Raw genomic sequence first — 15,273 nt, 5'->3', positions numbered from 1 at the left:
TTAAAATTCATAATCTCAATTATACTGATTAGATTTGTGTTGTTTTGGTGTCAAGTTAGTTATTGACCTTTACTCTATATTTCTAAATTGGTTCAGGATTCTTCTTGTGTTGTGTTTTCACTTTATTACTGTGTGTGTGCTATTTAAATACTTTACATATTGCCTCTAAATTAAGCCTCACTGCTTTTTGTGCCAAGCTACCCAGTTTTAAGCACAAATTAATTTAGTGACTTTTTGTGGCTAACCCTGCAAGGGATTGTGGTTGTTTGTTGACCAAGGCTCACACCCATGTCATCATACAATCCGATTTCTCACAGCAACTACAATGATAGTTCACAAGTTAGTAGTCTCAATTTTGACAATGTCATCCTGCCTGGACTCCTGAATCTTTCAAGGTCCTGTTCAAAGCCATCCTGCATTCTGCAGCAAAAGGTTTTTTCATCTAAAGTGATTGCCTAGAGTGTCCCCATTCTCACAAGAATCCTTTGGTTATCATTAAACACATTGCACAAATTCAAGCTCAGCTGCATTGCATAGAGAGCAACATCCCTGAAAACCCTCTATACTTTGCTGCTCTTCTACTTATCTCTGGGATTGAGACATGCAGATTTACAATGCCCTATGCCCCTTCAGGAGGGCCACAATAGCCGGAAACATTAGAAGAACTGACGCTCACTCTTCTCAAACAGGAAGCAGCTAAAGAGACATCAATGCCATCTATCCATTGGCTGACTCTTAGACTCCTTAAACCCACCTTCATGGTCACTCCCCCATGTTCCTTTTCTGTACTATCTTTATTTTACGTCTTTCAAGACATCTGACTTGCTATGCACACTCTGTTACATACGCCTCTTCAGCTGTGGTAGGCGCTATAGACATGCAATTTAAATACAGTTCAGTTTCATACATATTAAATAAAACTCTCATTCTTGTATTGTCATTCTGCTGTGAGTAATGGTTATCTCTCATTTGTAAAGTGCCTAAATAAAATAATGAATTAGGAAATCCAGTCGGAAATGTGCAGAGGATAGAAATTAATGGAAAGCATCATTAATGCACAGAAAAATTTATTTTAAATAAATAAATATTCTTACATAGTTGAATCACCACCCAACATGAAAGCAATCAGGATAGGATACAAAAGAACCCACAATTTAAAATACAAAAATGATTCAAAGTACAAATGTTGGCTCCATCATAATGAACATACAGACCTTCCTTCGTCAAAAAGAACAACTAAAAATAGGCACATATTGATATGCATGATGGCAAGTGCACAAATGCATGTATGCGACCAATTGGAATAGATGCATCAATGTACAAGTCCATTCATAATTCTTCTTACTATGTAACACAGGGGCAGATGAGCTAGACAACTGAGTTGTGTTAGAAAGGCAAACATTTTCCTCCATTTTATTATTTTTTAATCTAAATACATACTTTTCAGCTTTTCGAAACTATGTGAATCTTGAAAGTTTGTGCTACATCTGCTCACAACAGTGTAGGGTTTGCCAGAACAGAATTCAATAAATGTAGTGCAACAGAAATGGACACTTTTTGCAGTACAACTTGATTTATTATAACAAGATCTAGATTTAACAAAGCAGATCACATCACCATAAGCTCATTTGCTTCTGAACCCATTCTGCTATCTAACTGGTGGCACGTGGATTCAACTGAATAGCATCATTCATACAACATCTTTCACGATGAAGGTACGAATGATTGGTAAATTTAACCAATACAATAACATTATCAAACAGCCACGTTCAATCAGGTGATCATACAATTCACACAACTGTGACAATACTGCCTATTTCCAATCGAAACAAGGTATTATTATTATTTATTTAGTAAACCTCCACCTAAATACCAAACAACATCTGGTTATCTACAAGAAAAATATTTGCTTTAGCACCAACCACCTGTTTAAAGAACAGAATTTCAAGAAGTTAGCAGGTTTCTGGGGTATTTAAAAAAAGTGATGATGAGGTAGCTGAGGAAAAAGGAAAGCCTGTTTAGAAATTCAGCTATGAAATTAGATTAACTTTGGTGGAAGCCAGTGACGTCAAGTCTAAATTTGTAAAGGGAAAAGCTCAACACACTTGTCATGGTCAGCAAACTATAAGATGGTGATTTGTTTTGAGAAACATTAAGGACGGGCAGTGATTTGTACTGGACAGTGTATTACCTTATACTCAGTTTTATTTTGAATAACTCACAGTAATCAAGTACGTTAATATATGGCAGCTCTATTTAGTGCATATTGAGAACATATGGCAGTTTGTGCTACCAATGATAGATGATGAGGGTTAAAAGATTTAAGGTGTTCAGATCTATCAAAAAATCTAATTTCAAAACCATTCATATACAGACTGCAAGCAGCAAAGCCTTTGCCTTCCTATCCAACATTCTGAATACAAAACATAAACTGGAAAGCCATCTGACCCATCAAAAACCGCAGAACAGCCTGTTATCTGCAAGAGGGTGAAAAGCAGTGTTTTTAATTCTTTTGTTTGATGCAAGACTGTTGTTTGCGACTCCTGCCTGACTCCTACTGCTTTTCACAAAGCAGATCTGAGTCTATCAGTGGCTGGACCTTAAAATGGCTTTCGCTTTTCTGGAGTTGAATTGAAACACGCTTTACTGAGGAGGTGGCAATGATGGCCTTGGATCCCATTGCTTTTGTTAGGGAGTCTCGTTTGTTCCTCAGGGTCTTCAACTCATGACAATTACCAGCCAGCAGAGCAGTAGCAGCAATGGCAGACAGGTGGCAGCAGAATGGTGTGAACCACTCAACAGGGCTTGAAGTGTCAGTATTTCATGTAGTTCATCATCGTTGTTGTTGCTGTTGTTGTTCTTGTTGTTGGATGGGGATTCTACATAAGCTGAACACAAACAAAAATTAGTTTTTAATTTAAGACTATACATTTATTAACCAAGTATAGTGTAAGACCCTTTCATCCTTTAGTGAGACACCGTTCAACACAGTTCTGCTGTTCTAAGCGTATAATGGCATCTGATGACTTGACCTTATCCATCTAGTGGAAGACTGGAGGTTCCCCAGCCATTTAGACTCCTTTACTTTTTGTCTCATAAACTCAAGGAACCAGGTACACTGCCCTGCATCACCCTCCATCAATTCTCCTACCATCCCTCAACTCAAAGACTTGAGAAAACCAGAGCAAATGTGAGTGTTGCATGCATTATTTTATCAGTAGAGAAGCACTTTACCCAATGCCTTCTGTGCTAAGCCACGGTCTCCAAGTCTTGAGGTAAGTTTAGTGTAAGGAGCTTAGTATGTGTACAGTATAAGGAAGAAACGAGTTGTGAAAAGTGTATAGGCAGCAAGGCAAGTTTCTGTACTTCTTTCCATGGTTCAACAACAGAGTACAGTTGTTTAGGTAAGGAGTCAATTGAAAATAGTACAGGAGCTGCTGATTTCATCAACTTTCTTGTTTCACCTGTATCAGACCAATGGTAGAGGAAGTCTTCAAAGTTTACAGATTTTAAGTCTCCACAATTCTGCAGTTGGAGCACGGTTCGTGTGTTATCATTATATATCTCAAATCAATATAGGAAGAGGCCAAAAGAAATTTAAAATATCTACACTAGATTCACATATTCTGTTCTCTCTTGGAATCCCTCCATAACTATTCACATAAAGGGAATCAATAATGGTCTACAGAAACAAGCGTGGGATGGTATCATCCATCACTCAGCAATCCCACTGGTTGTGCTGATATAAACACTTTCTGTTCCATATAACTAAGGGACCGAATACACTGTCTTGCATCACCTTCCACCAATACTCTTACCATCCCTCAGCTCCCAGACTTGAGGAAACCAAAAGAAATGTGCGTGTTGCATTCATTAAATTATCTGAAGGCAAGCACTTTACCTAATGTTGGCTTTGCTTAAAACAGGTCTCCAAGACTTGAAACAGGTTTAATATGAAGCGATGAGTGTGTGCACAGTGGAAAAAATAAGCTAGTTGTAAGTGTATAGACAACAAGGCAATTTCTGTACTTCTTTATTCAGTCCAGTTACTGAGTAAAACTACAGAATAAAGTTGTTTCAGTAAGTCAAAATGACGTCAGTCCAGGAGCTGATGAAATCATCAGTTTTCTCGCTTCACCCACCTTGCATCAGTCTAATCTATTGGTAGAGGAACTCTTCAACGTCTACCGATTTTAATTCTCCATATTTTTGTGGCTATCATTGTATATAGCCCACATCAATGTATAGAGAGAGGCCAAAAACTGAAAATACCAACAGTAGAACTGCATAACCTCTTCTATTTTGGAATCTCTCCATGACTATTAACATAAAGGGAATTGTCAATCATCTATACCAACACGCATGGGATAGTACCCCCCGTCACTGGGCAATCCCACTAATTGGCTCAGCAATTGAACGTTTGCCCCAAATATAAGTGGTGAGACACAGATCAAAAGTTGGAGCTCCAACATTGCATCCTTCCACCGTCAGGTATTCAAGTACAGTCTAGTCTAGGTATAATAGCTGTTGTTATTTGCAGCACTTAAAAGTGACAGTAGTAGGGTATAACCCACTGAATGAAAAATAATTAATTATTTTTTGACCAGTAGTCATAAGGTCTCATGTACTGGCCTTTTAACACAACATTGCCTATAGTGAAGCAGGGAGCCTTCAAAAAGTGAGGGGTAAGGAGGCAAAGAACCACACTACACACTGTCACACCTTGCAAGTGTCACAAGTCAAAATGTAAAGTTATTACTAACACTGGATACTAAGCAATTAAAAACTCTCTCATATGGATTGTCAAATCAGGTGTAAGGTTACGTTGATTAAAAAGAGGTTATGAACACTAGCACACTAAAACTAATCCGTATGTTTCTTCCCTAGCTGAATGCTTTGTACGTAGCCACAATCAGTGTTAAAATTTCACCAGAACACATATAGAGAACAGCACTGCAAACTAAAACAATACTTGACTCAGCCCAATATGGGGGAGTTGTATTATTGAGTTTGGAGATTGGGTTTTACCACTGATACTATAGAAGGTTTAAATACTGCCAGGAAACTATCTCCCAGTTTGAGCGATATTCATGGATGAATACTCTTTTACTACTCAGTTTAATACAGTATCTATGCTCTGCCCCGTTTTCACTGTTCGGCCTCCTGACAATGTTGGTAGACAGCAGAATAAGTAAATCAGATGGTCTTATTAGACAGCCGAATAAGTAAAATGCCCAAGTCTCTTCCATCCCAGCAGCCATCTCTACAAATGGAGAAACTTCAAGTTTGCATGATAATACTTCCAAGGTTAGCTAACCCCCGTAGTGTACCTAACGTTTCAGACTGCTATCAGATCTATAAATGGTTACACAATTCCAATTTCCATGCAATCTATGGATATGCACAATGAGTAATTCAAATCTACATCTTTCTTAACAAGTTTCATTGTTGTGATAAGGATACGGATATTGAAAAGTAATGAATGGAGGGTAAATACTTTCTGAACCCTCATGGTCAGCGTGTTTGAAGCGTAACTTAATTAACTTCTATTTAATGGCAGTCTGATTAGAGCATGTAGCATCATGGGGCACAATGCTTCCCTGCTTAGCTAGCATAAGGGACTGCTCTGTGGAAAAATATATCAATGTACAGTGGTACAAGAGGTCTATAGGCATTACTGTCTAAAAATCCAAATCTATATCTACAAGATTTTTAACAAATATAAATATATATAGATATATGTGTACATTTATATATATATATGTGTATATATATATATATATATATATACATGTGTGTGTGTGTATAATATATATATAATAAATAGTGAGGAAGGGAGAGAGAAACCGAGAGAGAGAGAGAGAGATGCACACACTTGAAATAAGTAAAATTACATTTACTGTCTCGCGGAATGCATCGTACAGTTTCTTTAAACATGGAAACAACGCTTCTCATAGACCTGAGCCCTCACTTTAAACACTTGCATCTTGATTTTGGGTAAATAACTTTTTAAAAGCAAATACACATGAAACAATGCCATGGCAGAAACCATATTTCAAATGCACCAGCCATATATTCGGATGCAGAGAGCCTGATATGCTTTTTATTACCATTGAAGAGCAATGGGACTCGATGCTTCACCACTTGCAAGTCATGGCACCTTCACCCACTCAATGATAGTAATCAATAGCACATGACAGTCCGCACAAGTCTCTCGTGAGAGAACACGAAGAGCTGCCAGGGGCGCTCAACAAAAGAGGACAGAGTCTGAAGTTTTAAGACAAACTCCTTACCCGGTGTGTCTGACATTGCTCCTGATCCATATACAAACGGCCCTGTAGATATAAGTGACCCTTGTGCTACTGGGCTTGCCTGCGCCGCTCGTGCGGACCTGGAGGAGCACATCTGAAGGAACAAAAGAGAAAACCACTTTAAAGGCCCTGTATCTAAGACATGGTAAAAAAAAAAAAACTGCTCCCCCCTAAATTGCCATTTAAAAAAAGATACATCTCAATTTTATACACTGTTAAATCCCAGGTAATTGAAATATCGTCCATTAAAATATCACCTCCAACTAGCTAAAATGGAAAATGCCTCATCAAAAGTACCCTGTAATACATGTCAGTATATGCAATCATGTAAAGATCATTTGCTACAACATTGCAAGCTAAGCCACTTTGTTCACATTATTCATGGTGTTAGATATGTCAATACATCCCAGCCTGTAAACGTCCTATGAGAACCTTTCAGAAATAAGTGACAGCATGCATCTGCTATCTGCTACTACTATATAAGCACTATTTGGGGTGATGTGCGCTCCTACAAATACTCTTCTTTTTGTGTTTGTTACTTCATCACAAAATTGTTAACCAACGCGTTTAGTCTTGAAGGAGGCATTTTCAAGGCTGGCTTCTCATTTCCAGTTTCAGAACAAGAGACCCATGGCTGCTCCAAGGGAAATTCTTCATCCCTATCACATTCTCAACTCACACAAACCCATGTCAGGGGACAAACCGAATCTTACCATAATGATGCACATAATGGTTTTTCCACCCGAATGTCCATCTCTTTGGGCCTGGCTCTGAAGTCTCTTATATGTAAGTTAGTGAGCTAATACGATGGCCCTAATTTGCTATCTGACCTCCCAGCACCACCAACAAGAGATTAGTTAAACGGGTGGGAGAGGTTTTCTATATCTAACTAACAAACAACTAACAGGCATGTTTGTTCTTTCCCCACTGGCAGATACTGCTGGAGTGAGAGTGCCCAGGAGCAGCTTGATATAGCCCAGCACAGCCACAGCATCTCCACTGACGAGGAGGAAACATAACATTCATCAGAGCGAGCAATTAGGAAAACAAAGTACAAATGCAGTTAGCATCGTTTTGAAGAACCGGAAAACAAAGTCACTGGTGCCTCAGTTTTACTCACCGTCGAGCAAACAGATGTTTGGATGTTGCAGAGGTTGACCTGGCAGTGAATGTAGATCATGTGTGAATCACCGATAAATTCGAACGCACTGAAAGAGAATCTCTTGATGGTAGGGAGATTATGACCTTCCAGACTCACTGACCCATTGTTGCTGACTGGACATCTGATTCAAACAACAGAAAACATATCCTTACGTTGTGATATGCAACAAACTCCACATAACCAAATTCTACCCTACGAGGACACACAACTCTTTTATCTTTACCAGTTTAAATGTTATGAGCTTCTTCTTTACCAGTTTAAATGTTATCAGCTTCTTGTACTCTATGACTTGTACTGAACAATTTGCCTTCTGATGCATTGATTCTTACAATCAGAAGTAAAGTCTGGATCCAGAGCGGAAGAATCATCTAAACCACTGCCAACTTCAGGTACACGAATGGGGACTGTTTAAGTGAAATAGGATGCCAATCACTTGCTCTTTAAACAGTTGTGCGTAATCTCTGGTCCTTTCACTGACCAATTGGTCCCATGTTAGTCCACAGCTTTAGTAGAGCAACTATTTCTAAACCACTTTAACACTTTCCACCTAAGAGAGGCTCCTGATCAAACAATCATGAATCTGGAATTTGATGAAGTGTTTAAGCTATCTTCTTAGCACATTACATTTTGTATATCTACCATCTTTTATTTTTTTATTTTTAAAACCTCTGCACACTTTCACTTCCCCTTCAAAAAGATGCTTGTGGACATTTAGGGCAGATATCCTAAAACACACACAGGTGAAGTACAACTTTAAGAGACACACACAGAGCACCTTAAATCTACGCTTTGACATACATAAAGACATACAGTAATATGTCTACAGTTTCAGACATTTCATCCTTGCTCTATAGTAAAATAGCTGAAACATGGTTAAATATTTGATCTTGAATGTGTCATTGACTTCTCCTAGGATTGGTGTTAATTATGGTTAGGTAAAAAAATTCCACTCTGTCCGCAGAGTTTGCTGAATTTTGCCCACTTTGCACTCCAAGGCAAAACCTCCACCAAGAGCCGCGTGTTGAGGTTTTTTTTCTCTTGCGCGGTTTACCAACGTTAAGTTGGCATGGGAGAATTTGTGTCTGCAAGCGTTATTTTCAGGCAATAGAATGCCTCCCTGTGAGATTTCTCAACACAGGCGGTCATGGCAAGCTCTGACTGTACGTGTTGAGAAAGCTTCCACTCGAGTTTAAGATCTACATTAGTCGCTGAAAAGAGCTGCACTCTTTGGTGCCCTACACGGTGCCATTTGCCCTGATTTTGAAGCACAGAAGAAGGTCCCAGTGCTAAAACTCAGCACAAGTTATGCGATGTGCCCGATTCTACCCCCTCACAGAACTCCATGGAATCTCGCAGAGCTTTTCTGTAACGCCGCGGGATCCGCCCAGGTCTAGTGTTAATATGACTACACCCATAATATTGTTAAATTGCTTAATAAACCTTGCATTGCTCATATTTTAATAACTGTGTATTTTTAATCTTATCATGTAAATGCAGTAATATTGTCCAATATAGGTTGTGCATTAATTTAAAGGTTCCAAAATCTGCCATGTCAGAAGCACATTAATAAGTGTCATCCATAAGGGAAAAGTAATTATGATCAGCTCTTCGACAATATTTGGCTATCAATATCTGGCGATATCCACTTTGCTCATTTCGTTGAAAAAGATACTTCCCTGGTGGAATGTGGGTCACTGATAAGGTCTACCATTAGTAATGTTCATGTACTTTAGATCTCCTTTTTGCAAAAAGCCTATCCACATGATTAGATTACTTGTATATTTGGCTAGAACAAGGCCCGTTTTGTCCATTTGACCTTTTGATTAATGAGCCTCAGAAGGCAGTTGCTTCAACTGTTATGTCACATTGAAGGAGTGCTGTTCAATTGTTGTAAAAATAGCAAAGTGATAAAGGCACAATCTCTGTAAGTACCTAAGAAGCGTACTTTGGTACACATTAGCTGCATCCATCACAATTCTTATGACGTACTTTGTCCACGTATTAAACATAATCAAAACTCCACCTCACTGAGAGAGTGAAAGGGAGAAACAGGAAGAGAAAGCTAGAGGGCCACGGCCAGGAAGGAGACAGTGGAAGACTGAAAGAGAGAGAGAGAAAAAAACAGAAAGACAATGGTAAAAAGAGAACACGTGAAAGCAGGGGTAGAGATAGCGTAGGTTTAACTACACAAAAAGAACATTACATCAAACCCTTTAAAAATGTTAGTATCCAATAGAGAAAGTACAGGTTTATAAAAGATATTACTAATGTTAGACCAAATCCTTTCTAATCTGAAAACGTACTCGTTTCTGATGAGATCCCATCTTACGGTGGAGGAAGGGTCAATAGTTGGAGTTGCCCAACAGGATCTTAACTGCAGCACAAACTGGGTGGTATCAACATCGGTCACCTCAATAGAAATGTAGACCCTTTCGCTGATGGTGAGGATCACAGGGCACACTGGGATGAGTTGGCTGTAATTAGAGTCTTTATACAGGATAAGAGATGCTTCCAGGTGTCCTTGGCCATTTGGCAATGACATGTTGACAACACTGTTAAAAACAGCAATATATCAATGAAGAAGATAAGGCAACATCAGTTGGAAAAATTTGGTGAGTAAGAAAACAATGTCCACAACCAACAGACAACTGTAACACCAGTGGTCAAACAAGTATTCAATTGAAGCAAAAAGTGTCTGTGGCTGTTTTCTCCAATATTTGAAATGTTAGTGTCCAATTTATCAGTAAACTATAAAGGCTTGATACACAAAGAATTCAGTGGCAAGGAATATGTTGCTACTTCTGAAGTACTAGGTGTATTGTCATCAGAAATATTATAAAGGGTAAACATCAGATGCCTAATCTTCAATAATGCTATACAGATTACCATATGTTTGACAAGTAATAGCATGATAGCTTATACATTAACTGGAAGCATCAACTAAACTACACTCGAACAACACCTGGTAACTGAGAAACTCTTACCTTGGCACAACATGTATGGCCCAGAGGAAGGACAAGTTAATGCTCAGTGGATAGGCACAAGAGAAGTCAATGTGAATGAGTTTATCTTGAAGAATTATTGGTCCTTTTTGTTGGATGTAGTGACCTTCAATTGCATTGGAGTAGACAGCATGAGTGCTGTTGACCTAAAATATCAAAATTGTTGAGTCATATTTCAAAACGGTAATTCATATTCCTACCAGTAAGGATATACTATGAAACTACAGCATTAGTCAGTGAGTGTCCCCAGTAACGATAAAGGTCATGGACCAGTTAAGGTAGGAGAGCTCTGTGTGTATGCCTGTGCTAGAGTGTGTTTAATTGTGTGCATAGCCATTACAAATTTGTGCAGGGGTGTAGGGTAATTCTAGAAAAACATGATTGCTGTAAATTATACGTAATGGCAGAATTGAGTGTGGTGTATTACAAAAAGAACAACTTAGTGTAGATTAGCACTTAATACATTTTGTTATCCCAGTACAGTAATAAGCAGCACTAAAATAGAGATGTGTTTGAGATTTGTCTTAGATTCTGACCTTACTGTGACAGCTTCTACAATAAACACAGAATATTTACAACAGAGCTATTCATTATTGATCATATTATAATCTTTGATTGTCAAAAATGCCCTAATAAATTTGATCAAATTCGCCCTAGTAGATTCATTTACCTTCAGTTGGCTTCCACAGCTCTGCGATATGTTGCCAAAGGGGAAGACAATTCGATCATCCTCCAGTGTCCCAACACAACTGGCATCCGCCAGGTGAAGAGATTCTGCTGGGATCCCATTGGCACTCAGCAATGATCTCGAGAAGGACAAGCAGCTCTTACTGCCTTCGCAGATGAGATTGAAATCTAAATGTTACAAACATGATGGTCAGATCAAGCTGTTACTTTAATAATATATTTATATCCATCTTCATTGCAGATATATAGCCTTAGCTCAGTGACAGCTTATCAGACTGATGTGTCCCCTTAAAAATTAAGATTTGTTTCCCCTACTTGGGCAGAATTCACATTAAATGAGTGTCAGGTGGTTTACACGTGGCGCTAGTCATGTGTGAAGAGATCTCTCAATCAATGTTGCTGAAGACTACTGTGAATGGGAGTCACTGTGGATGTTTGCTATTGCTGTGACTAGGTTTCACTGTCGCTGTATGCCATTACTGCTACTGGGTACCACTGTTGTGGTACAACATTGTTTTAGCCTGGTGTTGTTGTGGTATTATGTCATTGTTGTGGCTGAGTATCATGATGGCTCTATGCTATTGCCATGACGGGTGTCAGTTGGTTGGTATGCCAGTTTTGTGGCTGGGTGTCACTGTGACTCTAGCATTGTTGTGTCTAGTGTCACTGTGGTTGTTTGGCATTGTTGTGACTGGGTGTGATGGCATCCATACGCAATTTCAGTGACTGGATCTCACTGTAGTGGGATACTATTATTGTGGTAGGTCTCTCTGAGGCTATATGCTATGTTTTGGCTGGGTGTCTCTGTGGATGTATGCCATTGCTGTGATTGGGTGTCACTGTGGTGGTATAACATTTTTGTGGTGGGGTATCACTGTGGCTGTATTCCATTGTTGTGAATGGATGACACTGTGGATAGTTTGCCATTATTGTTGCTGGGTATGGCTGGGGTGGTATGACATTGCTGTAGCCACATGTTGTGGTTGGGTGTAGCTTTGGACGTCAAGTATTGGTTTGGCTGTGTGTCAGTGTGGCTCTATTGAATTTCAGTAACTGGGTGTAGCTGCAGCTGTCAGGTATTGTGTTGGCTAGGTGTCACTGTCACTCTATGCCATTGCTGTGACTGAGAGCCTGATTTTAGAAATCAACAGACGGGTTACTCCTTCACAACAGTGACAGATATACCGTCTGCTGACATTTAAAACCCATTCTATTCAATGGGATTTAGATTTGGGCAGACAAAATATCCATCACCATTGTGATGGAGTCACCCGTCCGCCGAGTTCTAAATCAGGCATGGAATGTCACTCTGAATATATGATTGACAGGGATTGTAAAAAATGGAGTTTAGGCATTAAAAGGAAAATAAAGAATATTTGTAAACCAGTAATTGTAACATACGGCAGAGTATTGAGACAGGGCATATAAAAAATAGTGTGGGATAGAAACAGTAATAAGCAAACATAATCCTGGATACATTAAAACAAAGTTGGAGAAAAGCAGCATCAAATATACAGAAACATTAAGGGGCATATATAGCAGCCTCTAGGGCCACCAGAGCGTCACTTTTAATTACGCTCCGGCAGCTATATTCTGCACCATATTTACAAGGTGGCATTAGGCCACTTTTTGTGGCTTAACATTACCTTGTAAATAAGGCCTGTTCACACACAGCACTTTGCGCAGAAGGGATGTGAAATGGGTGATGTTGTGGGCATGCCACAGCAACACTCATTGCATTCCGACGCTGCCTCAGATTTACTAGTCGTCGTAAACCTGAGGCAGTGACAAAATCTAAAGCCACCAGAGGGGTGCGTTAGCAGGGTGCAACGAGGAGAAATGCTTTTATTTATTCTCGTTTATTGCTCTTTCTATGTGTGTTGCATTCTGCAAATCGCCATTTAAGATTGTTTTTGTGTAGGAAGGTTTCCCTTCCAGCACAAAAACAATCTCCCCCTTCACACAGCCATCCTTGCACCATGGCGCAAGGGTGGCTGCGTTGGCGCTCGGCTGCAAATTTAGCACCGGCACAGTGGACAACGCAGTGGTACGCCAAATTCAACTAAATATGGTGCATCCCTGTGTTGTGAAATAACGGAGCGTGGCACTGCCAATTTTGGTGTTTCGTGGTCCAATATTTTCTGTTAAATATGGGCCTAAAGACGCGAGGGAAAAGCAAAAAAGTCAATGGGGCTCATCAGAACACCGCACCGCGGTCGAAAGACCGCTGCAGTGATTCTGAGATTTGCCCTGGGCTGGCGGGCGGCCGCCAAAAGGCCGCCTGCCAGCCCAGGGCAAATCAACCTTCCCACGAGGACGCCGGCTCAGAATTGAGCCGGCGTAGTGGGAAGGTGCGACGGGTGCAGTGGCACCCGTCGCGTATTTCAGTGTCTGCATAGCAGACACTGAAATACTTTGCGGGGCCCTCTTACGGGGGCCCCTGCAGTGCCCATGCCATTGGCATGGGCACTGCAGGGGCCCACAGGGGCCCCGCGGCACCCCCTACCGCCGCCATGGAGGATTCCCCTGAGCTGCGGAAACTCGGCGGGAGACCGCCGACTTTCCGCTTCTGACCGCGGCTGAACCGCCGCGGTCAGAATGCTCGAGGGAGCACCGCCAGCCTGTCGGCGGTGCTCCCGTGGTCGGTGACCCTGGCGGTCACCGGCCGCCAGGGTCAGAATGACCCCCAATGTCTAGAAGTCCAACGCCCAGTTCAATATGAAGCTATAGACAATGACAAGAAAAATATAGGAAACATCAAAGAAAGCCAGAATAGAAGAGAGAGAGAACACATAATGCAGAAGTATGATAAAAGGTTCACCATAAAGGTCTTGGCGGTTGTGAGTCTCATATTTGTTACACGTGTACTTTTCGTCAGCCTCTCCGCACCATTCGTCATCCGAGCAGGCCAAGATATCGCAGGAGTCCAGCAAACCTTTTGACAATACAGAAAAACAGAACCTTCAAATATATTCTCAAAAACCATTGAGCTGGAGTCGGGTGTTTTACCTGGTCATAACCGTGCGCAAGAAGAGCAAGAAGCAACTACATTGAGACTGATAACTCAATAGTCTGAAAAAGGTGGTCCAGCCAACCAAGGTCCCACCTGTCAACTCGAGAGAAATTTCTCTTGCAGGTCATAACATACAAAATTAGTGGGCCAGACCCTAGTCGTTTCATAGAGCTTTGCACATTAGATGTCATATTATTTATGTAAAAGGTAATGGAGTCAGGGAAGTAGCTATCAAAAGTCTTGCAGGTATGCTGGTGGTGGGGTTAAGAGCTGTGAAGAGACCACAGAACCCCATAGGGCTCCATGTAGGCAAATGAGTGTTACATATGTTTATTAGTATTTCCACAATTACTTCTCTCCTGCTTCCGTGTTCTAAAAAGAGAAAATTAATAGTGCAATATAGACCACGGAAACTTTAGCTTGCTTCGTTCTACATCACACAGGCAGCAAAAGAGAGCGCAAGTGCAAACCTATTGCAAATTAGCACTAGGATATTAGATCATCTATCGTCCAACAGCAGTGAAACTCTGTACAATCCTTCACAATACACTTATACACGAACATAACAGCACTAGGTGTGATTAATTTAAAGTCCATCTGACGAAGACAAGAGTACTTACAACAATAGCCCTCAGGACACCATGTGTGGATGGTCACCCCATGGGCTTTGCAGACCTGTTCATATGAGCCAATAGCCGAGTACACCATCACGTTGTCCTTGCCATACAGAGTGAGGTCGTACAGGCAGGCGCTGTAAAAAGGCTCTGGGTCCTCATACCAGTGACAGTCCTCGAACGGCCCAGTGTGATTAGTGATGATGCCACAGATTTTCTTAACTTCGTGTCCAGCATCTTCAGGTAACCAGTTAGGGGTCTGCACCATATCCTTGCATCTGTAGAGAGCATAAGTAAGAACCCGTTTGATTTGTTTTCTATGTGGATCAAGTGAAGTAAGTGACCTACATAATGTTGGTGAACAGCAAAATGCCAGTGAGTTTGCGGTGCTTTAATGCATTTGCACAGTATTTTAACCTGTAAATTTTGCTTTTCCATCCATTTCACTAAACTTACTTTTGCAGACAGGGGATTTTGCCTAATA

At 40.5% G+C, this 15,273-nt stretch overlaps 1 protein-coding gene and 1 long non-coding RNA gene across 3 annotated transcripts in view; one reads left to right on the top strand and one right to left on the bottom strand.

Annotated features, from left to right (window-relative positions):
• The window catches only part of LOC138246423 (uncharacterized), a 47,256-nt gene extending 37,541 nt beyond the window's left edge, over positions 1 to 9,715 (top strand). The window contains exon 2 of the long non-coding RNA XR_011194274.1: positions 7,246 to 9,715. This is a non-coding gene — a long non-coding RNA (uncharacterized lncRNA). The remainder of the gene's footprint in view (positions 1 to 7,245) is intronic.
• Positions 1,051 to 15,273, bottom strand: part of LOC138246422 (uncharacterized) — a 274,958-nt gene continuing 260,735 nt past the window's right edge. For both annotated transcript variants that reach the window (XM_069201032.1, XM_069201033.1), the window contains exons 97-104: positions 14,796 to 15,067; positions 13,984 to 14,097; positions 11,146 to 11,330; positions 10,458 to 10,621; positions 9,777 to 10,025; positions 7,432 to 7,594; positions 6,294 to 6,405; positions 1,051 to 2,888 (exon numbers count right to left, since the gene is read on the bottom strand). In XM_069201032.1, the coding sequence (XP_069057133.1) occupies positions 2,719 to 2,888; positions 6,294 to 6,405; positions 7,432 to 7,594; positions 9,777 to 10,025; positions 10,458 to 10,621; positions 11,146 to 11,330; positions 13,984 to 14,097; positions 14,796 to 15,067 (1,429 nt within the window). In that variant the 3' untranslated portion in view covers positions 1,051 to 2,718. The remainder of the gene's footprint in view (positions 2,889 to 6,293; positions 6,406 to 7,431; positions 7,595 to 9,776; positions 10,026 to 10,457; positions 10,622 to 11,145; positions 11,331 to 13,983; positions 14,098 to 14,795; positions 15,068 to 15,273) is intronic.

Source organism: Pleurodeles waltl, chromosome 7 (assembly GCF_031143425.1).
Source record: "Pleurodeles waltl isolate 20211129_DDA chromosome 7, aPleWal1.hap1.20221129, whole genome shotgun sequence".
Lineage (NCBI taxonomy): Eukaryota > Metazoa > Chordata > Amphibia > Caudata > Salamandridae > Pleurodeles > Pleurodeles waltl.
This window is presented reverse-complemented; position numbering and strand designations above follow the sequence as displayed.